The 24,136-nt window shown below is 43.4% G+C and overlaps 1 protein-coding gene across 2 annotated transcripts in view; it reads left to right on the top strand.

Moving 5' to 3' along the window:
* CNNM2 (cyclin and CBS domain divalent metal cation transport mediator 2) overlaps positions 1–24,136 on the top strand; it is a 103,513-nt gene that overhangs the window by 76,478 nt on the left and 2,899 nt on the right. Inside the window, exons 2-7 of one of the 2 annotated variants that reach the window (XM_048947012.1) lie at positions 6,476–6,619; positions 11,304–11,441; positions 13,565–13,734; positions 16,918–17,011; positions 19,377–19,442; positions 22,513–22,697. In XM_048947012.1, coding sequence (XP_048802969.1) covers positions 6,476–6,619; positions 11,304–11,441; positions 13,565–13,734; positions 16,918–17,011; positions 19,377–19,442; positions 22,513–22,697 — 797 coding nt within the window. The remainder of the gene's footprint in view (positions 1–6,475; positions 6,620–11,303; positions 11,442–13,564; positions 13,735–16,917; positions 17,012–19,376; positions 19,443–22,512; positions 22,698–24,136) is intronic. The other variant, XM_048947014.1, reaches the window with a different exon arrangement.

Below are 24,136 nucleotides of genomic sequence, written 5' to 3' on the forward strand. Positions count from 1 at the left end.
AGGTCTGACCAGAACAAACTGAAGGGTAGGCAATAGCAGTGGAGTTGGAGTGCATAGAAGGGGTGATAGGCTGCTGGAGATGGAAAATGTTAGCTCATCTGTTCTCTTCCATCTGCCCTGGGGCAGCAGAGAGCTACTGAACCCTTTCTAGGAGCTTTGTCCAGTTTTTGAAGTTGCAAGTAACTGAGCTTCTGCTATTTCCCTTGAGAAAGTATTCCTTATGAATACAATTCACTGTCAGGAAGTCATTCTGAATCTCTATGTAATTTTTCCTTTTTTTGGTGTCCTCCCACTAAAATGGGCGTTCAGTGTTCTAAAACACAAAAAATCTATTTAAAGTGTGACTTTTTTTTTTTTTTTTAATTTTCCTGTCAAGGCTGCTGTGATTTCTAGTTAATGTTTGTGCAAGGCTGTAAGCTCTCCAGTTTAAAGGCAAAGAATCACCGTATTCCCTGTGGTACCACTAATGCTTTCACTTGTTCCTTGAAGGTCTGGGTGAGCTTTGTGTGGCTGCATTAAGTGAGTGTTATTGGATTCCCTTTCCAAATGTATATTAAATGTGCGTGTGTTGTTGCTAAAAAGAGCTGGATATAAAAAAAACTGTTGTGAATCTAGATTATGTTTGTGCAGGAGTTTTGGTTTGCTCTGGATTCTGTGAATGGTGTTGTGTTGAACCTGCAGACAGTGTGCAGCAGTAGGTAAAAGAGGACATGGGGGGAAAGAAGCAGCCCCATTCCCCTGCTGAAAATAATTGATGTGCAAACAGCACGAATACAAATTTCACTAGTAGGAAAGAGATGTAATGCCCTCGAACTGTGCTGCAGAAAAGAGATTTAGGAAAACGCGTGTTACATGGCTGTAATTGCTTGCAAGCCAGTGCTGTTCTGAAGGGAGTTGTTTTAATGGTTAAATTATACAACACGTTTTAAAATTGATGTTTTGCATAATGCATCGTTGAATGTGAATCTCACTGACAGACCCAGTTGTTTACCTTCAGTGAAGTCAACCCCAAACAATGCAGTCATGTAAGAATGAAGGGGCAGATTTTTCAGAAGCGCAGGTTGTCAGTTAGGAAATTCAAGGGCAGCTTAACACCTCCTGGGATTTTTCTCTGTGTACTTGTAGATATGTTAAACAGGTTGTAGCTTAATGTTCTAGGGCTCTTGCCAACAGCAAATGGACTCTAATTACTGGTTTTTAACGAAAGTGAACTAGTCTGATTCTAGTTCTACCACAAAAGGACTTTCAGGGACCTTCTGTTGTATAAACGTCTACAGTAGGTAGGGAGATCATTCTTTCAATTTAATGCTCTGGCAGCAGTATTAAATATCAGCAGCAGTCTGGCTAGCAGCATCATTTTGTTATTACTTTTGCTTGTATACATGGCCATATTTTATCACTGAAGGTCAGTAAAACATACTTGCTGTTTCTACATATCTTCCTTATGTACGGAAAATTTTGCATTTTCTTAGGTTCCTAAGCAGAAATTCAGGAATTAAAAGTCAGAAATGGAGCTTGATTTGAGATTTCATTCAGCATGTCTTAGGATCACAGGTTAATTTAGAAAGGGTCATGGTGAAATGAATTTGGGAAGAATCATTGTGATCTTTTTCAACCCTGGCCATTCTATGATTCTATGACAGGTCTTCTGGACATCATCTCCTGCAATCCTCTGTTCAGAGCAGGCTATTTCTGAAATTGGATCAGTTCACAGAGTTTGAATACCTCCAAAGATGGAGATTTTCAGCTGGTCCTCCATTCCAGTGTTTGACCATCCTCATAGGGAACGATGAGAGTTTCCATTTTTGCATTGTGTGTCATTGGTATCTAGCTTTGTCTTTTCTGTAGTCTACTATGAAATATATGAAGACTTATAAGATCCTGAACCAACAAAGATCTCCACACCTTTCCTTGCACGTTGTGTGCTCCAGCCCCTCCCCTTCTTATGGTCTATCCGCCCGAATTGTTTCAGTTCACCAGTATCATTCCTGTAGTGAGAAAGCCAAGCTGGACACAGAAACCCAGGTTTGGCCTCAGAAATGCCAAAAAGAAGAGAGTAATCCCTTCCTTTGACCTGCTAGCCATTATTACTAATGCAGTTGCCGTGCGGCTTGTGTTGGTATGAAGATACACTGCTGGCTTGTGTGCAGCTCATCTGTCAGCACCACCGTGTCTCCTTCTGCAGGCCCATCCAGTTGGGCTCCACTGCCACTCCTTGGGTCTGGTTTTGTCTCTTATTTGTGACTTTGTGCTTCTTGGACTTCATAGGTTTCCTGTCAGCCCATTTCTTCAGCCCCTGTGTCCATGGGGAAGTGGTTCGTGGGAATGGGGTTGGTAAAGCTCTCTTGTGTGTCAAAGCTCTTCATGCAGACAAGGACCTCTGACCAGTCTGGAGCAGATGTTGGTCATGATGGGACATTTGTGTCTCTAGTTTGGGCTGCTTGACAATATTCTTAAAGCCTTTGCTCTAAACCTAGAAATGCCTCAGGATCAAAAGATCTTCTTTTTTCTCTCTCTTTTTTCCCCATTTCTTTCAAGGAATGGTCAAGGCATTGACCAAGAGAATCAGTATTTCTAGCATTTCTTCCCACAGTGTTCTGTGCAGTCAGTCACATGGACTCACTTGAGCTCATTCAAGGTTCACTGACCCATGCGGATTCCACTAAGCATCTTCATGCTCCTTGATTAGCTTAATAAATTAATCTGAAGCAGTGGTACAGAGCAAAATCCAAGCTGAGCAGCAAGATTTTGAGCAGTGTGGTGAGAATGCATTTGCTTTTAACAAAACTCCTTGGTAAAGTAACAGAGATTAGCACTTGTCCCAGTTTACATCCAGCGCTGTGCACACGTGTGAGCTCTGCAGGCTCTTGCTGATGTTACCAGCCGCTGCTGTAGATGGGAAAGCTGAGACAGAAAGCAAACGCTGCCTCTTTGCCCTCTTTCTGTTTAATATGTGTTCTGTTGCTAAAGGCCTATAAATAAGTATAGACAGTCCAGGTTTCCTTACCTGGATGTGCTCTTTGCTCGGCTCTTTGTTGGATATGTACCACATGTACTTTACAGTGGAAAATGCTGCTGAAACTTCTCTTTCTCAATTGAATAATAAGGCATGGCAAATACCAGTAGCCTAATAAAGTCTTTGAATAAAGCCATAGCCGATTTCTGTTTATAATACTCAGAGGAGTCATTATTTTACTTACAGACCACTTTTAAAGTTGGGCACATGCTGTTTTGTGCTTCTTTTTATGATGTATTAGGGACTCCTTGCACTCCTGTGGCTTTTCCTTTCGCCCTTCCTGCCTTGATTGCTTCCATGCTTGCTGGATGTTTGGCAGTCTCCTTCACAACAAGCAAAAGTCAAGCTGACAGTGAGAAGGCAGCCAGTCTGGGATTGTGTCTTTGCATCTCTGTAACCAATGCTTGTTCCACTGTCTGATGATTTCTGGCAAATCTCCGGATCAAAATTAACGTACAGAGAAGCAAGAAATATAATTTTCAGATCTGATCTTTTTCCTTGAGTGACTGCAGGAGCACTGAAGGAAAGAGTAATTTGAGAACAAATTAGATTGGTTTAAATTCACCTGGCACCAGCAATGTGATGAATTCATGATAGCTGTGAACGTGAAAACTTGAAAGTCGAGGGGGAAAGAAGATGAGCATCAACCTGCATTTAGATAAATTGTGTGTTTGACAGATAAGTGCTCTGCAGCATGTAATTTGAATGATGAGGATCTAGCTGATGATTGATGCTGCCCGGGAAAAATGTCATTGAAACTGTGACAAGTTGTCTTGGTTCTTTGGGGGATAAATAAAAACGTAGGCATAGATTGTGGCCTATCCAGAAAACTGTTTCCTGCCTTGTTTTTCATTTCAGTTCCTTCTCCAGTCCCATTCCCTTAAACCTCCCATTGCCTGTAGACGTGCCCAGGACTCTACTGTTAGTTCTCTTCAAAAAGTAAACTTATGTAAACTTGACCATAGTAAGTATGGAAGTGGAGGGAAAGGCTATAATTTGGTGATTTTCATTAAGGCTGAGCGCTGCATTAATAGCACAGTTGTGTTGCTTTAAGAAGGCTTATTTTATTTTACCCACTTGAATGGATTTGAGCAGTCTTACTGCTAACTGGTGGAGGAGAATGGTGATACTGGGAGCCAGTATCTGAATGGGCAGATGTGAATGGGCTGCTCTGGTCTGTGATAGATGCAAGTCTTGAAGGAGTTGTGTCTTGGCTTGAAAGCAAATATGCTACTATGTGAGCTGGCACTAGGAAATCAGCTACAGTCTTTTGTTTATGTGACATTTAGGTGCTGCAGTTCTTGAGCACTGGAAGATTGAACAGAAATAATTGTTGTCGTGAATGCCTCCTCCCTGGAAGCATTCAAGGCCAGGCTGGATGGGGCTTTGGTCAACCTGCTCTAGAGGGAGGTATCCTTTCTGTAGCATGCAGGTTGGAATTAGATGATCTTAGAGGTCCCTTCCAACCCAAACCATTCTATGATTCTGTTCTATAGCTGAAGTAATATATTGCAGCAGAAGAGGAATGGTAATAACATGAAGATCTTCCAACTTTTTATGAAGTTGTTTTGTGTTTTTTTTTTGTTTTGTTTGTTTTTTTTAAACACTGTTCATTGAGCAGTAGAAAGAGCTGGAAGTCTTGTAAGGAATACAAAGAAATAAAATCTGGCACAGTGAAAGACTTTCAGTACAATATGAATGTACTTAAAATCACAAGTCATCTTTCTGTTAATTCACTGTAGAATAAGGTCTCTTCAAGATAAGACTCAGCAGTGCTGTGGAGTTGGTATTTAAAGTATGTCCATCTGCATCTAAACGAGTAGCTCCAAGACAATCAGATTATGCAGTAGTTACTTTGGTGAGAATATCGCCTAAGTGGAATGGAAACTTCATTTTGAGTCTAATATTAGACCCTGCTTTGGAAAATTCCTTTTAAATGATCACAAGCTGGGAATAGCAAAAGAATTTAACTTTCGACAGACAGCATTCACCAAGAATTTGTTTTTAACTGCTTATGTTGGGTCCCTGGGAAAGCAGATGTGAAAAACTTACCAAAGTGAATTGACTTGACCTGATGCAATGTTTATATCAGTAGTTGATAAGTTTTCCTCCCTCGTCTAATTTGCTCAGGATATTTTCATTCTTTAGGCATGAGTAAGTCTGGGTTGGAATAGTTTGAATGCTTGTTAGTCTAATAATCTGAATCTTAAAACATGCAGACATTGTTGCCTATAAAGGGGTCTAAGCAGAGTTGAACTATTTTGGTTATCTTCCATGGATGGAGATAAGCATCGTTTTTGAGACTAGCAAAGAAGAACATGAGACTGTGTTGCTTACCTCCCAACAGCTCAGAAGGCACAGTGAGACCTGTATTTGTGCACAGAATGCTGCTGGTGTTTGGAGAACCCTCTGAATGCAGAGACCAGGTGCCTTTTTGTGCACCTTTACAAAGAGTGACTCTCAGTGGCAGTTAGGGGAGCTGGAAGGGGTGTAGGAGCAACTCAAAGGGTTGTGGTACTTTTGTTATTCCTGTGGCAGAAAGGTCCTTAGGATTTATCAAATACACTGTGAATGATGCGCAGCTTAGGAATATTTGGAGGCACTAGTATATCTCATCCTAACGTTTCTCTTTGTTCATCAGACACTGTTGCTTTGAATATTTTGATTAATGAATTCATAAATAAGCCCCCTTCTGCATGGAGCACGTCTAAATAAATTGTTTTGAGGGAAGGGAGGTGGAAGAGAACTTGTGGATTCAGCTGAGCTCCTCTCCCCAGCTCTGCCCCATCTGTGTCCTTCTGTGGTTTGGCCATTGTGGAGCTATTGTAGGAGCTCCCTACAAAAGAGGGCTCCAGCCTGACCTGGACAGGATGAGGGGAAAGGGATTTAAACTGGAAGAGGGTAGATATAGACTAGGCATCAGGAAGAAATTCTTTACTGTGAGGATGGGTAGATGCTGAAACAGGTTGCCCAGAGAGGTTCTGGATGCCACACCTTGGGAGGTGTTCAGGACCGGGCTGCATGGGGACTTGGAGCAACCCGGTCCTGTGAGGGGTGTCCCTGCCTACATCAGGGGGTTGGAAACTACATCTTAAAGATCCATTCCAACCCAAACCATTCTATGATTCTGTGCCCTTCCTCAGTCAGTGCAGGACATGAGAAGAGAAACAACCATCCACAGAATAATATAGGGTGACAATGTCTCTGGGAAAAGAAATTAGAAGAGACTTCTGATATTTTTACTATTTTGTGTGCTAGGTGGATCTATGTGGTCCAGGAATGTATTTCTCACAGGGACACCAGGTTATGATTTGGTGCGTCTCAAAATTTTGGATCTTATTAGTGAGATGTGACTCCAACTTTTCTACCTCTCTATTTACACCTGTCTGTGATTTTGCTGCAATTGCTGATCTTTTTGGAATTTTGAAATGTCTAAACTACTGATCTGTCTCCTTGCAGGCAAGTCTCACCTGGCTATAGTACAAAGAGTAAACAATGAAGGAGAAGGGGATCCTTTTTATGAAGTCCTGGGAATTGTCACTTTAGAAGATGTGATTGAAGAGATCATCAAGTCAGAGATTCTGGATGAAACAGATCTATACAGTGAGTAGAAATATTTGCACTTTTTTTTTAATAGACAAGAGAGAAGACACCATCCAGCAGCAGCTGTGTCTTACAGCTAACTTGCTGATGGTCAGATGATCTGCAGATCCCTCAGATGGTCAAAATGACTTTTATTTTCGCAGCAAGGGCACTTCACCCCTTTAGGCTGTATGAATTCAGAAACAGGACAGCTTTATTTATTTGACTCTTCCATCTAGAAGATCGAGATGTGCAGCATCCTGGTCTCTCCTGTTAGCTGTTTTCCACCATGGTTGCCTAGTTTAAACCTCTTTATTCCAGTGCTTGTGACCTCCCATGTTTACTCCTAACCTCTCTCCCCCTCAAGGGCCTGTAGTCTGCGTCCCCACCATAGTTTATAAAGAAGGCAGGAGGTGGATATCTGCGCCTCAGGGAAGAGGAATGGAGTCTCTTTGGAGTCCATCTCAGTCACTCATTCAGAGAGAGCCTGACAATGGAAAGGCTGCTTCAGGGCTGCAAATCAGCAAGTCCTAAATAACTCCTCTTGTAATCACTCAGTACAGCTCCTTCCTTCCTTAGTGTTGGTGTACATTATGGCAGATGATGGTACAGGTTGAGCATTACCCGAGACTTGAGAGATCTGGATCTGGACTTCTTTCCCAGTTTAGAGTTTCTCTGGTTTCTGGCCAGTTGCCACAGTGTCTGTTTCCATCTGCACAATCTAGCCTGTGCATATTGGACTTCCTCTCTGTCATTCTTCATCTGTCTTATCTGTACTTTGATCGCTTGCTGGCAGATGCTATTTTTTACTACGTATTCATGGGTAGCACAAGGATGTCTCTAGACTCTATTGTAATAGAAATGGTCATTTTATATATAGTTAATGCTCTTCAGCTGCCCTTTGCTTTTTTTTCCTTTTCTCATGAGAAGGATCTGGATGTTTCTATGGCATCTTTTTTAGGCCGATGCAAGCATTTTCCTATCTTCCCTCTGGCCCAAAAGCCAAAACAGCACTTTGCACTGTGGGATAGACAGACTTCTGCTTTTCCTAATAGATTTCTGTTGCCTGAACTACTTTCCATAGCTGGTCAGTATTTTACCAGTATTTATGTGCCCAAAGATTTCTGTAAATCACAGCTGTGTTTTACATTGTATTGAACAATCCAATTACTACGGAAATCACAGAACTCCAGTTAGTACTGATCTTTTTCATACCTTCACAGATGAATTGCTGGGCTAATCAGTAACAACATAATGCGCTTACAAGGTGAATTCAAATTGTATTTAATAATCCAAAATACTGCTTTTTTTTTTTTTTTCTCTTGTTTGTTAAAAGAAACTGTATAGATAGAAACTGTATAGATGTTGTGTTGTTTTTTAAGGGAAGAAGTTTTAGACCATTAATAGCATGTTAGAGGACAGGGAAATCGATATTTAATTTTACTGTATGAAGACTTCCTAGATTAACCAGATAGAGGTGGTAAATGTGAATTCATTGAAACCATCCTTCCTGGGAAGGTTTTGTATAGAAAATTCCTGATTCCAAACTGGGAGGGAAACTTAACCTCTCAGGCTTCCTGGAGGATGCAGGAAAATTTGAGGGGTAGCTCCTACCATATACCATTGAGATCACCTTCTGGTTTCATTATCATAGATTCATTGAATGGCTTATGTTGCAGGAGACCTTAAAGATCATCTCATTCCAACCGCTCTGCTGTGGGCAAGGATGCCAGCTACTAGATAAAGCACTAAATCAGGTTGCCCAGAGCCCCATCCAACCTGTCCTTGAACACCTCCAGGGATGGGGCATCCACAGCGTCTCTGGACAACCTGTTCAAGTACCTCACCACACCGAGTAAAGAGTTTCTTCCTATCATCTAACCTAATTGCCCTCTCTTCTAGTTTAAAGCCATTTCCCCTTGTCTTATCACTATCAGACCGTGTAAAAAGTCAGTTCCCCTCCCACTACACAAGCCCAGCACCCTCACCTTTTTTGGAGAGGTGTTTCAGCTCTGTGGTCATCTTCATGGCCCTCCTCTGGACCCATTCCAATAGCTCTGCCTCCTTTCTGTACTGTGTCCTGTATTGGACACAGTACCCCAGCTAGGACCTCACAAGGACAGAGTAGAGGAGGACAGTCACCCCTCTCTCCGTGCTGCCTACCCCTCTGTTGATGCAGCCCACAATACAGTTGACCTTCTGGGTTGCAAGTGCGCACTGCTGGCTCTCATCCAGCTTTTCATCCACCAGGACCCCCAAGTCCTTCTCTGCAGGACTCCTCTCAGGGTGTTCCTTTCTCCCTTTCTTAAAAGTCTGTGTGACGTTACCCATTTTCCATTCACAAGGGACTTTGTCTGACAGGTACAACTTTTCAGATACGATGGAGAGTGATTTGGCAACCACATCAAGTAGTTCCTTCAGGGCCTTGGGATACCTGTAGTCCAGTCCCATTGGCTTGTATGCATTCAGCCTCATGAGGCGGTCTGGGATCTATTCTGCTCATACACTGGGAGGGATTTCACTCTCCTGAACCCCACCTGGAGGTTTGGGGATGTGAGAGATATGGGCAGCTAAACAGCCAGTGAATACTGAGGCAAACAATTTTAGTGTGTTGGTAGGCTGTAACAAATTCTAATTGGTGTAGCGTTGGAAACATGCTTTTGGCTTTCTGAAAGAGGCTTATTGCCCCTGCTATATTAAGACGGCTTGATTTTTGCTGTGTCAGTGCCAGTAACCCCTGTAGTATTCATGCACTCTGCTACTGTTCATTATTAGACCAAGCCAGCTTCTCAGAACTTGAAGCCTTTGAACTGATTTGCTCTGTCCTGTGTGTTTACTTAAAAGTAGACCTTATGATGAATTCTGGCAGTTATTATGCCTTTGTTCTGAAATTTTAAACATGCTTTTTTGTGCTTTGATGGAAGTTAGAAATGTGATGCAATGACTTTGGGTTCTGGAGCTGTGCCTTTCTGCTGCTGCCATGAAAATGGCAGGGTTAGGGTAGAACAAATTGCAGCTTTGTGGTTCTTGTTGAAAGGTGCTGTCACTGCTGAAGCTCTGCAGCTGAATTTCATGCTTCCAGTGGATGCATGGTATTACTTCATATTGCTCCATTCTGCTGCACCTTTAAGTTTGCAGAAATGGTGGGAGCAAGAGAAAGTGTGAAATACCTTTGATCTATCAACATCTGCTTGGATTGAGTGCTTCTGAATGTGCAGCTGTACTGGGAATGTGATGGGGTGGAGATAAGAGGTTTCTGTTGTGGTACAGGTAGGCTCTGAAAATGTCTCAGCCAGTGTCACAGTGAACAGCTGTGTGTTTGCCTCTTAGTATTGGAAGATTGGAGCATTTGATGCACCACAGGAATGTGTGCTGCACTCCTGTGGCCCTGGCTAAGAGGTCTCAGTGTAGAGTGCAGCATCTACTGAGAGGCATGGAGTTCACCACTGTGACCCATGTTTGACTGGTGTCATGTCTTATTTAGCTCTTTCTAACAAGAGATGAGTTTCATCATCCCCTCAGTGTGACTGGAATGTTGCTGTTTTGCATTCATACAGATCAGAGAGGGTTGGCCCCAAATAAAATCGAGGACTCTTCTACAAATGATTAGCACTTCATAGGATTATAGAGTCATTTGAGTCGGAAGGAACATTTAAAGATAATCTTGTCCAACTCCCCTGCAGTGAACAGGGGCATCTACAGCTCAATCAGGTTGCTCAGAGCAAGACAGGTTGCTCAGAGGGGAAGACCACCATCTTACCTTAATACTCCTATTTTCAAAGAGCTGTCAAAACAGGTATGTTAAATATAGGTGCTTGTAAACTCTGTACCACTTTTCTGTGTAAACCACAGAGCTACAGGGCAAAAAATTGTTTGCCCTAGTAAATACTTCCAGTGACATCCAGTGAAACTGTAACAACATACTTTGCACAATGGTGATTCGCCTGGCTAGATCTGCAGATATTGGTAGTGTGTACATCAGTGTGCTATGGCAGGAGAACGGAGCTTTCTGCAGCTGGAATCTGATCTTTAGGCATACCCAGGCTGTTACAACCCCTAGACAGTGGTGCTTTTACGTTGTTGGCCCCTAGGATTCTGCACTTGCTAACATTCTGTAACGTAGCACTGTAGGCTGTAGGAGCAGCATCCTTACAGGAAGCTACTGCATATGAGTGGAAGATAGTTGTCACATATTCTTGCTGAACACTTTCTGTTCACGGAATCACAGAATCACTAAGGTTGGAAAAGACCTACAAGATCATCCAGTCCTACCATCCACCAATCACCAATAGTACTCACTAAACCATATCTGTCAACACAACATCCAACCATCCCCCTCAACACAATGTCTGCTGTTGTTGTTAACACTGAGCTGGACCTCTCCTGCCTGCCTAGAAATGAACACCCTGTATGTGCTATATGCAGAACTGCTCTGCAATTAGATGCTTGCAAGCAGATACTTTTCTTCCACTGAGATAACAAAGTCTGTGGGTTTCAGGATCTGAGCTGCAGCACAGGTCATGATTATTTCTAGTTTTCAAGGTGTATCAGCAAGCAGGGCTTTGCATGTGTACCACAGAGGGGTCTGTCTGCACAGTTGCTCTGGATGGCTGTCCCTGCTGGCTCCATCCAGCACAGTTCATGTTGGACCCCATTCTAACAGAAATCGCTTCCTTCCTTTCTTTTCCCACCCTCCCTTCCCCAGCTGATAACAAGACGAAAAAGAAAGTAGCTCATCGAGACAGGAAGCAGGACTTCTCTGCCTTCAAGCAGACAGACAGCGAGATGAAGGTTAAAATATCACCGCAGCTCCTCCTGGCAATGCACCGCTTCCTGGCAACAGGCAAGTGTGGATTATCTTTTTTCACAATCGTGCCAGAGCCTCGGAGGCAGTTGGTCAGCAAAGGCCGGTGAGGTGGGTGGGACAGTGCAGACGGGAAGGGAGGCTGGATTGTGGGGTGACAAATAATGCCACTGTTGTGTTTTTCTTTTTAAATTCTCTCCTCTCCTATGTTCAGTGTCGGCATGAACCCTCTGAGACATTTACCAGGGGTGGACCAGTAACTTTAAATTGGTCTGAAAGGTAAGGATGAATGCCAAGTGCCGCACTGCATGTGTAGAGTCCGTCAGATTAACGACTAGCAGGCGCACCCCATTAGGAAGAGCTCAGGGAGCAAACCGCAGAGGACTCAATACCGCTGGCCAGCTGACTGTAATTGCACTCTGGCACTTCATCCAGAAAAAGATGCTGGGCTTTTTGCAGGACGGCATGAGCCTGTTCCATGAGACTTGTGACTTGAAGTGAAAAACTCTCAACACACTTAATGCAGGCTGTGCAGGCGATTGAACTGTACATTTAAAAACGGATTTCTTGCTGGCTTGTGTGACCTCCATTGATGGCTTCAGGTTTCAGAGGACAGTTGCCTCCGTCTCAGATCACCTTGATGCTTTATCCCTTGTATGGGCCTTCTGGCAGAGAGGCCAGGGGCTTGAATGCTGACATTGCCTTCCATCATAAAGTTGGTCCCTTCACCTCAGGGATGAGACCTGTTAACAGGAGAGCTTGTGGAAAGCAGACCTTCCTATTGCTCATGTTGTCTCTCTTTGGCATATAAAGACTTCTCATATGCAGGCCATTCAGACGTGCATCTTTCACTTCTATATTCAACATATATTTGTGGATTGAAAGTGATAAAGTTCTGTCTCCGGTTGGCCAGCTCAAGCTGGAAATTAATGCTTCCCCTCCTCTAAGATACAGTAACTGCCTGCTAGATGCTCTCAGTCCGCCTTTGTGCTTTGTTTTGCCTCTGCGACTTAAAGGTGTGTGATCGGTTATCGCATCTCAGCTGAGGGGCCGTAATTCCTTAGAAGGCTTGGATTTCTGCAGCTCATGTGCATGTGAGCATCTCCTTGGTGAGAGGAAACATTTCTACAGGAAGATGTGGATTTAACAGCAAGCAAAGCATTGTTCACGTAGTTGTGCAAGACTCGGTGGAGTTCCCTAAGCACCTGCTCAACAGACATAGTCTTATAGTGCTACATCTCTGCTTGTTTTGTGGATCAGAGCATTGTGTGGCTTCAAACTGGCAGTGCTTCAAAGTGACACTGCTAAATGAGATGAAAAGCTACAGTTTGGGTTTATCTGCTCTAATCTGAGAATAGTATCTCTAGAAGGTGAGAGGTGCTGGGTCATTAACGGTCCTATTCTGAAATTAGGCATAAGGAATGCTTATCAATTTGCATGTGTAAATCTCGACGTCCCTGGCCTAACTCTCACACAAGGATGAGCTTTTTCACTTCTTGCAGCTCTTGCCGGCAATACTGATGATTGAAGAGCAAGCGGGTAGGGAACGTGCTCTGTTGTGGCAGGTATTAATCCCACACGGTTTGAACTGACTTGCACTGTGCATCACTTTGAGTAACTCTTCCCGTGTGAACCATGGCAGCTCAGATTGTGTCTTTGAATTATGTAGAGCATCTATCTAGACTAACTTTCAAGGCCCCAAGCAGTGATTTTTTAAAACTTTTTTTTTTTTTTTAAGTGCAATAAATACAGTAACTTCAATACCTTGAGAGGAAGGAAAAATTACATCCAAAGGTTCTGTGTGCCCCAACTGTAAAGCTCTTCCATTTACAACTCTCCAGTGAACCCATTCAACTGTGACTACACTCTCACATGGGCAAGACTGCCTTCCTGTGTCTTTTCCCTTTCAGATGAAGACATGGCTTTTGGTGGTTGTTGTTGTTTGTTTGTTTGTTTTTTAAATACTTCACTGATGAAAGTTGGGGTGTTCTTGTTCTTTTCCCCTTACAAATTTAACAGTCTCAAAAGACAGGAAGCGTGCAATTCCATAACGGATCTCTCTGCATCTGTGTGTCGTTTATAGGCAAATGCTTATTAATGAGTACTGCTGACTTCTTGCCAGGCGTATGAAGTGTAATGCCTAGTTGTATCTTGTGTTATAGAAGTAGAAGCCTTTGGTCCATCCCAGATGTCGGAGAAGATCCTTCTCAGGCTGCTAAAACATCCCAATGTCATCCAGGAGCTGAAATACGACGAGAAGAACAAGAAAGCCCCAGAACACTACCTCTACCAGCGAAACAAGCCTGTCGACTACTTTGTTCTCATTTTACAGGTCAGTAATGTTATTATGTTCTTGATGTGTGCAATATTGTGTATCTCCTGACATATCACTCTTGGTGTCTCTTTCACTTGTTGAAGTTTGTCGTCTTTCAAGCATGGGACTGGAGCTTTGCTCATGGGAACTGCTTCTGTCTCCTTTATGATCTTGCCACACTTGAAGAGCTCATTCAGTTGCTTTTAGCCCCAGTTAAACCTGCTGTGATATCTGCTGAAAGTCATTTGTGCTTTAGATGTTACATTGCAAAAGAACCCTGGTGTGCAGTAGGCATTGCTTGTAGAATAGGGGTATGAAAAGCCCCATGTCAGTAGGAGCTTGGCCAGGATGCTTCCACCAGTGGATTTTTCCATTTGCAAAAGGAGGAATGGGGACTTTGACATTTTGGGAAGAAGGCATTTTGTCTGTGCGATTGTGAAGTCCAAAACCTTTGGTTTTGTGATAAATGCAGGTTTCTTTGGGGCCACTGTGCCATCTGCTGAACTCCCACAGCCTCCTCCCATAGCTCTGTGGTACCTTGGGCACCTCACCACCTGTGCTCTCACTCTGCACTGAGATCATTGCCTTTGGGTGGGTTTTATGTCACAGAGGGGGGAGGACTGATTTCTGTTTGTTCACTGTAGGGTCACTTCCAGTGCTCATCATCTCCTAGGGTCCATTTCTTGCCAGGAATGTTGAGTAGCAGGATAAAGCTTGATACAGAAACTTAACTCCCATCCAGCACTGTTCGAGCAGTAACAGTCCTTTAAGAGGCATTTTGCTGGAAAGGTGCTTATGCTATCTTTGAAGATAACTGAAATGAGTTTTGGTTATACAGACGAGCACTGCAGTTGAAATTGTGGCAAAGGGCTTGAAGTCTTCCTTTCCATTACTTCTAACAACAGCAAAAGAGTGGGGATGTTAAACATGATCAACAACAAATAAAGCTCTGAAATATGATGGTGTTGATTCAACACATCTCTCTCTTAAAAAAGAATTTGTGGTTTTTTTTAACTGCTCTTTCTTATGTGCTGAATTACTGCAATCTGAAATATTCCAGAAGCAAGATAATGCTCCTGCATGAGGTAATGCTGCAAAACTGTAGCTGGAAGACATGTGCAATACAAAAGAACAAGTAGTTCTTTCTGAGCTATTCTTCAATCAATATGTATTCAGTAAAAACAATGTGCTAAGTCTGTAATGCTTTTGGAAAGGGAGCCTTGCGGTAGGTACGTACTATAAAAATAGAAAGTGTTGGTTCTGCAAGGAGCAGTGGGTCAGTACTGTGCTTTTGTCATTTTAATGATCTGGTCTTGAGAGATCGAGGAGATCTGAAGAGATCGAGGGTACCTTCACAGTAAATCATGCCAGAACTCAAGCAAATACATATTTTTTGTATTAAATTTGCTAGTTTAATCTCTGTAGAGTTTCTGTTTCAGTTGGAAAGTCACCTTTTTGCAACAGTTTTTCTCTTAGCTACTGGGAGGCTTTTCTGTATGCCTTTGTCGTTGTGTTCTTTCAGAATTCCTGTTGGAGCACTAAGCAGTGCAAACCCAGAAACCCGAGATGTGTACGGTTAAGCAGCAGAGCACATCTCATAGCACACATGGGGAATCCTTACTGGCTCACCAGCTGCTGTGGCAACACCAAGCACGTGCAGCCTTCCTGTGGCCACCGCTGGGAAGTGCTGTGTGTGCTGACAGCAGAGCTGGAACTGAAGCTCTGCTCTTACTGCTAGCTACTACCTTGTTGTTCTTTGGGTGCTAACTCCAGGCTGACTGTATGTGAAGATCAAAGCCTACTTGCATATGTGTTCTAAAGACCTGGCCTTGGTTGGTGGGTAACTACCAGTGATGAATAGAGTGAGAGCCCTTTTTATAACCAGCCTTTGTCTGTGTGACCAAAAGTAGCTAATTATTGGTGTTGTGGACTGAAATTGATTTGAAAAGGGGCTACATGAAGTGATTGGTTTTGATGGCAAGAAAGTGGGTTTGTGAACTAAGTACTCTCTTCCTGTGAGATAGATGCAATTTTTTTTCTGATCTGGAACAGTTAGAAAAACTGACTTGATATGAAGTCATGCTCAGCCTGACTTTTTTCCCATGTTTTTCTGTCCAGATGCAGTGCTGTAAAATTAAACACGTGTTTAATTAATATAAATTGTTTTTGTACAGTAAAAACATAGAAATAAAAGCTACCTTTTGGACTTGTTTTAACCTGTGTCCATCTGATTGTCAGTTCACTTGGTACATGTAGCACAGGCAGTCTACCTGCCCTTTCCATTGCATTGCAGGTAATTATGTTGTTTGCCTAAAATCTCAGTCTTCATGTAGCTCAGCTTCAAAGCTGCCTGAGATTTGCTTCTTTCTGCAGTTAGGTAATGTAATTCTCAGTACAGTACCAGTAAGGATGGAGGGGAAAACCAGATCCCACTAAGAAGCAAGTTATTTCTTGCTATTTATATAGCAAAATAACTGGGATGTTTACTGCTACATTTGATATGGTATTTTCTCTTCTAAAGTTGTTTGTATGATATCAGTATCTGTTGTTAAATGCTGGGTTCAGACCGCATCAGAAACGGGTACATTATGTGGTAGGGTGGTTGAGCCTGGGAAGCACTGAGGGTTCTTCTAAACAATATCCTGCTCTTTTGCAGAGTCTTAATTTAAGGGTGCTGGAATATGTATAACTGTCAGAAACCAGCAAAATCAAAATAGCCTCAAGACTGCTGCTTCAGGAATAAGGGCCTTGATTCTGTGGGAATCCCATCGGTGAAAACAAATTCCTTCTGAGATGTTGTCTTCCATCTCCATTTCCCATATTCATGTTAGAAGGGACTTGATGTGAATGTGAGCCATGCCCTCAAATGTGTAGGTTTCTCAAGAGCCCAAATGACTGGATGCCTTCAAGCCTCTTGTGATATTGGGTGAGGGCAGGCATCTGTTAGCCCTCAGATCGTGTCAGTAGTACCATCCCTGCAGGGACTTAGCTGCCACAGGGACCATAGGACCAGAATTGCTCAGGACAAGTATGTTTTTTCCCACAGGGTCTATCTCTTTTCAGGCATCGTTACAAACTGCAGGAACCTTGACACTACTTAGCAACATCAGGAAAGACTAGCTGCTAGGGCTGAAGACTGGTCTTGTGCCTCAGGACTTATGGTCCCTTTTAATTGCAACTCTCTCTCCTTTTGCTTAACAGGGGAAGGTGGAAGTGGAGGCTGGGAAGGAGGGGATGAAGTTTGAAGCTGGTGCTTTTTCCTACTATGGGGTGATGGCCCTCACAGCATCACCAGGTATGTCCTCTTACCTTCTGCTTCTGGAATGCACTTGTGCACAAGCCTGTCTGCTGGAGTGTTTGTGGGAGGGGAGCATGCAGGGCATCCCCCCACGCTGTGGTGTGGACTGATGGAAGCAATACCACCCTGCAAGCAGAACCACCCCGTGGCTGGCACAGCAACCTGGTGGCAGTGCTGGCTCTGACAGCCAAGCGAGCAGCCAGCAGTGGCTGGTGGGCTCCTGCAGCATGTACGTGTCAGCTTTAGCAAGAGAGGTAGTGGGCACTGGAGGAGAGCTTTGTGGTTCTTTTCTCATTGTAGTACAACGTTGAATTAGCAAGAATAAATAATTAGTAGCAGAGGGACATCTAGTGGTGTAATGTATGAACAACCTGCTAGTTTGTGTACGGTTTGCTTTACCAATCATTTTTCTAAAGCCATCCTGAGGGAAATGAGGGCAGTGGAGCAAGGAATATAAAGGTTGTGCCTGTCAACTTATGCAGAGATATAGCTGAGAGATCAGCACAGGAAGAGGCTGAGATGTGAACAGCACATAAATCCTAGCTGCACAGCCCAGCATCTCACAGACACAAGGCGGGGATTTGCCTTACAATCAACCAGGAGTGTGCTCCCTTGCCCCAGTGGGTGATGCCCTGTTGTCCACCACACTTGTTGTGGTGTCTGCATGTGCATTTCAGTGCCAGCAGCATCACCTTTTAGATCACAAAGGTCTTGGTGTTGGTTGGCATCTGCAGCCCTGGTAGAAGAGCTGAGTGTCAGTGCTGGCAGTGGCCATGCACTCAGTTGATCCCTTCAGGGAGGGTTTCTCATGCAGATATCACCTCCTCCTGCATAGAGGCACCACAGGTTGTTGTTCACTTGGGAGGCAGCTCGTTTTAGTAGTAAGTTAATGGAAACTCTACATGTGTGTGTATGTATGTAGATGTACACTAGTGAATGGCTTTGGAATGAAATTTGTTTTGTAACTTATGGCTATAGCCACACTATACGGCACAGCCATCAGCAGTTCCTATGGATGTTTGAGCTCTGCATTGCCACTGTATGAGTCTTGCACTGGCTCTTTGTTAGGAGCTCAGGAAGGAGTAATTCTTCCTTAAATATATGCACTTTAATCAATCTTGCTTATACCTTTTGGGGCTTGACAAATTTGGAAGCATGCAGACATAGAGAGGATTTTATCTGTGCAGTAACAGCAGTGTTCGTGATGAATCATATGTAATGTGTACACATGTGTCATACCCTTGCTGTTCCTTCAGTGTTGAAGCTTAGCTTTTGCACTGTGGGCCAGACAGAGCTGGATCAGGCATGATCACTTCTGTCCCATCAGAGCTACACTTGGAAGTGATTTGTGGCATCTCTGTTTTGCCAGCATTGTTCAGTTTGAATGTTCTCATGTTTCTGTTTTTCCCGTGTTGCTAACTCCACAACCACACCAGTTGCCCCAAGTCCTGTGAGATCAAATGATCTCCCCTGTCCTGCCTCTGCCCTGGAATCCCTCTCGGATTTGTTGTGTCAAACTTAAGCACACACACTATTTTAGATTAAACTTGACCAACCTTGAATTCTTTTACCTTCAGCTGGTTGTGCCAGTAGCAAACCCTCCTTTTTGCTGTTTTTTTCCCCAGGTTTTAGAGAAGTTGCAGCATCGTGAGATTTCTGTTAGGTTGAGCTTGTAAAAATAAAAGTAATTCTTGTTGCTTTGAGTATATGTGAAAGCCTTTACAAACAAGGGAAAGCTTCTGTCCTTCCGTGTCTCCTGGTGAGATGTTACATACCTGCTCTCTATCTGGAAACGCAGCCAATAACAGGAGTTTAAAGGATGTTCTCAAAAACCCAACAACAAAACAGTGACACTTTTGTTAATGACAGCACCGAACCCATTCTGGTAGGGGTGAGCTTGGAGAATCACAACCGTGCTTGACATTTTAGTGAAAACTTGAACTGCAAAGTGTCTTTTGGTTTCATTTCTATTTTTGTTTTATTCTCATAAGGAACTGCACCCATGAAAGCTTTCTGGCTTCTTTTACCTCTTTGCCTTCCAGGCTGGAGTGGGCACCACTGCTCCTTTTGAACTATTTTAAAAATGAGCGTACCCTGATGGATCATTCTATGACCATTCCAATTAGCAAGTGAAAATTGTCTCAGTGTAATTCCACAGTGTTGTTCTTTGGTTCATTCCTAAAATTGTTAAATTGTCTTTTTTGATTTGTTTTGGTTTGGTTTTTAACGCTTTACTTTCCAGAGTTGATTTGCACTTCTGGTTTTAGTTCTTCATTGTGTGAACTGGCTCCCTCCCCTGTCGAGTGTGGATAGCTGCCACCCTTCTGGTCGTGATCTCATCCTTTTTCTCTCCCTCTTCTAGTTCCCTTGTCCCTGTCTCGTACCTTTGTTGTCAGCAGAACAGAGTTGTTAGCAGCAGGTTCTCCAGGTAAATCCGCATGCTTCTATTTTCACCATTCTTGTGACTGCCCTGATGCCATAACAAGTCAGCTGCAGTCTGTATTTATCTGACCCCTTTGCTCGTTAGGGAGAAGTCCAGCACAGAATTATGCCTCACAGGTAGGTATCTGAACTTCTGTGTGTGATAACTGGCAGCGACGTGACGGAGTCGTCCAAATGGGAAGAACTAAAGACATGTTTAAGAAAATGTATTTGTTAATGTGTTCTGATGTCTCTTATGTGAACTGGTGGGAGATCTTTTAAAAGATCTTCTCCCCCAAACTGAGGTTTAAGAACTGAAAAATTTCCTGAAGAAAATGCAGAGGGGAATGTGTGCTGCTGGACTGCCTTAAAAGGAGAACTGATACGAAAGAATCCTTATATTCTCTTCTGGGTAAATTCTATGGTTTGAATACTCCTTGGCCATTTCCAATGCTCAAAAACTTTGGATTTTCTTTCAATGAGATTAATGCTGTGATAATGTACCGAGCGGGTGGATTTGCAATGGAATGTGCAAGAAGGCTGTGGGAGCTCCTGCGGGGTGTTTGGTTTTGCTCAAGACCTTTCCTTGATGGATGACCAAGTTGATTGACACAGAAATCCCTTTGGAGAGCAGAGACCGAGGAGAGAACAAATTGGGTCAAAACGAGCTCTGAGATGTGGTTGAAAACTTGGGAACTGAGCTTTGCAGACACCGCATGCACAGAGTAGTTGAGAAAGATGGAAACTCATCGGGAAAGTATGTAGGGATGGCGGAATCCTAAAACATGGGCTGATGCAATGATGTTTCCCTGGACCTAAAAGGATCGATATATTTAATGCTATTGAATGTCACGATGTGGTAGGGATATTTAAGTGAAACATCAAACCATCAGTACATGTCAGACATTTCATAAATTTCCACTATCTGCTTCCTGTATTTTCTCTTCTTGTTTCAGCTTTGAAAATGTATCTCACTGTCAGACCCTAAATTAAGCTCACGCACACTCCAAATAAACTATGGGTGGTTGCCCTGCAGGGGATTTTTCCCTGCTCTTTTAAAGTTTCCTGCTGCTAAACCTGAAAGAAGCAGGGAGAAATATAATCTTTCTTTAATTAAAGTACCTGGTGGCTTTCTCTTAAGCTCAGTGGCTTTGATTATCTTTCTCTTTTTTTAGCTTAGTTCTTTAATTTTGCCAGGTCTTCCTTCTTGTTTTTTTCTTTTTTCTTTTCGTTCTGTTTCTGTTCTATAAGTAAGCATACACCTTGCACATACAAGTTGTTTCCAATAAAAATGCCAAGCATATTTTCCTAGCTTTTTTTCCTCCAACAACAACAGAAATAAATAAAAAAATCAAATTGATGATGGAAAATACAAATGGAAAGAACCTCTTTTGAAAGGAACCAATGTGGTGAGTCTGGTCACTGTGACTGCAGTTCCTGTTCTGTTGAACCCAACACCTTTTGGTGGTTCCTTCTAAAAAGGTTCCTCTCGTTGAACCGCACGCTGTGAGATTCACAAAGTGCTTGTATGGATGTTTGTCTTGTGGTTTGTGCCCTTCATCTTCAGTACTTAGAGGTGAGGAGAACCTGGGTAGGAAAGATCTGTGCAGGTCTGTGCTGGGCGCTGCTCAGCAACCACAGACCTGTGTGCTGTGCCTTCTGCCATCTGCTCTTCTTGTAGCCCCCCTTCTTTAGTAACTTTTCCCTTCCCATCCTGTACATGATTCCAAGAGCAGTGTCCTTACTCTCAGATTTTCAGTAGTCGTGCTTTGTTCTGTCTTCTTGTCCTTTTCTTTTCCTGAATGTGCTTTGTCACATAACTGCCTGTCCTTCCTCCTTTCTATCAATAACACACCACGAGACACCTGGGCACAGCCTGCTGTGGCTTTTGAGATGGTGGGTGGGTATGGAGGGAAACCATGCGGGGCTCTGAGTGCTTCCCTCTGAGCCTCTCCTTGGTGTTACCATAGGGACTGCAGGCAATTTGCCAAGTCGTCACAACCTGTATTTTTCCATTGCCTTTTCTTAAATTGAAGGAAAGAAGACATCAGAGGTTTTCAAGTGGAAAATAATGATAAAACAACAACTAGAAAACACAACACAGGGTGATTCTGCCATGCATCTGGAGGTGTCTGAAGGGCTCGGTTTAGGAAAGGCTAGATGTAGAGATGTAGAGCAAGCTGCATCTGTTTGTCAAGGAGAGATGTTTACAGTGATACAGTGGCAGAGGCAGGGTTGAATTTCAGTTAGCTTTTCATTTTTTTAATACCATTCTGTAGTCAAAAAATTGGTGAAAGTGAAAAACTTACGATACTGCTGCTGAAATGCTGAAGAGGCTTTGTATCTGAAGGTGATTGGAAAGTAATCTTTCAGCTGAGAATGGGGACCACAGTGGAGTGGTACAGCTGGTGTCAATTAGTGCTTGGGCGAAGGGCTAAAATTTAGCTGCCCAGTTCACCAGTCCCAAAGAGTTCTATTGCTGTGCACTGTCAGTGCACACGAGGAGAAGCCTGTCTGCAGAAGGGCTTGAGATCTCTTTATTTCTGCATGTCCCCTGACATCGGGGTCCCTGTATAGGTGGAAGCTGAGGATGCAAAATGCCTGTGGCCAGTTGTACTCCTAAGGGTTAGCTGGGAGGTTTTCAAGCGAAAGCCTGCAGTGGCTATGAATAGTCTGATACAGAGTTACAACCATACATGGTTAAGAAAAAAAAATCTATTAAGCATGGTTGGACTACAGAAAGCTCCTGTAAGGAAGCTGAGGGAAGTTGCCTTTCTCAGAAGGTCACGGCTCATCAGCAGAAGCACTGTGAGCAGGTGTGCGCAGGGCACGTCTGTTGTAGCACAGACAGAACCAGGTTTCTTTGAGCCGTACTCAGTGATGTCTGCCACCAGCTCTGGATTCAAAATGTGCTGTTTTTCTGGACCATTTTATTTAGCTGCATGTCAGTTATGGGTAGACTAAGTATTTGTTGATCTTCTGTTTCACGCTGCAATTTCTTGTGGCCCTTTGAAACTGGCGACTTTGAATATTTTCTCCTTGATGTAAGAAGCTTCTTGCTCTTGCCTGTTTCCCAGCTGAAAACAAGTCTCCACCTCGACCCTGCGGCTTGAATCACTCAGACTCTTTAAACCGAAGTGATCGCATCGACGCGGTGACGCCAACGTTAGGGAGCAGCAACAACCAGCTGAATGCGTCCTTCCTGCAAGTGTACGTTCCTGACTACTCAGTGAAAGCACTCACAGACATTCAGTTTGTCAAGGTAGGAAAAAAGCTGGGCTGGTGGGCTGGACAGCCTGGGGAGGGAGTTTCCTGTGGATTGCTCTGTAGCCCTCTAAGCAAATAGGATTATGAAAACAGCCATTTTGAAATCGCTTTAAATTACTTGTTCTCAGTATCTGGTGTCTTCACTGTTCTTCTCATTAAGGCCCGTAAGTAGATTGGTCGTACAAGTTTTTGGATAGCAGGTCTCAAGGGGAGAGATCATAGGGAATATCTTCTGTTTCAGTCCTGAAAGACATGTCCTTGTGAGGCCTTGAGCCATCTGAAATGGCTCATCACACTAGCTGACAGCACCCTTTTCTAAAGGATGGAACATTTTGTGTCAGTTGCAGTTTTCATTCACTCTTGATTTTTATTTCAGCTCAGGGTTCTCACTCTTGGTTTTGACCTTATCCTTCTGCCTGGAGTTGTCTTGGACATTTTTCCTAACTGCACGTGTTAGCTTTATGTCTCATACTACCAGTGGGTTGCTGTGTGGGTATGGCTCTGTCCCCCAGCATGGTGCATCCCACGCTGAAATGTGTGCGAGTCCTGTGGGATGAGAAAGAGCCAATGCTGGCAGCAATTCCAGCCCAGCTGGGAGTCCAGGGAAGCTGACATCTCATGGTCAGAAGCTGACCTTGTTGCTTTTCTGAAATTAAATGCACTTTCACGTTTTCTTAGTATAAAACTCAGGCTGCTCATGAGCTCAACTTCTGTCCAAGTTAATTCAGTGTTGAAATTAGGCAATAGAACAGAAATACTGGAATGCTAAATCAATTGTTTCACATCCATAGGTAGCCAGATTTTAAGAAGAGAGTACTGACTTTTGTTTAGAACTTGACAAATGGAAATGTACTAGTCAGTGGTTCAGGGCTTCACAGTTCAGGTCAGTAAATAATTATTCCTAAGCAAGCGATTCTCACTCCAAAGCAGCTGCTCATCTTGTGCTGGTTTGTATGAAGTCCTTCCAGCTCTCACCGTGTTCATACTGAGTCTAAAGAATACTACATTGCCTGGTTTCTCTGCAGTCAGACTTGCAGACCTCTTTTTGTATCACCCTGCATTGCACATAGGACAAAGTACTCAGAATGTGTGTTTTCAGTGTGTCACATGGGCATTTATTCAAGGAAAGCCTTGTAAGCCAGGGCTGTGACCTGCTTGCACATGCTTGGATTTTGCTGTTGGAGATGTGATGCGTCCATCTGACACTCTCCATATCCAGTCTCTCTGTTGTGTTGAAGCAAAAGCTTCAGGCTTTCTAAAAGCCTTGCTCAGCTTCTTTCATCTGCTGAGATAATCCAGTGCTGTTGTAGCACAAGGGGCTGCTGGTGCACATGCATCGTGCTGCCTGGCCCCAGGAACTTATGGGATGGCTCCTGCCTAGTTTGCTATTGTAGACAAGAGCACTAATGCTCGTGCCCTCTGGCTCTTTGAGAA

This window comes from Lagopus muta, chromosome 5 (genome assembly GCF_023343835.1).
Source record: "Lagopus muta isolate bLagMut1 chromosome 5, bLagMut1 primary, whole genome shotgun sequence".
In the NCBI taxonomy this organism is placed as follows: Eukaryota; Metazoa; Chordata; class Aves; order Galliformes; family Phasianidae; genus Lagopus; species Lagopus muta.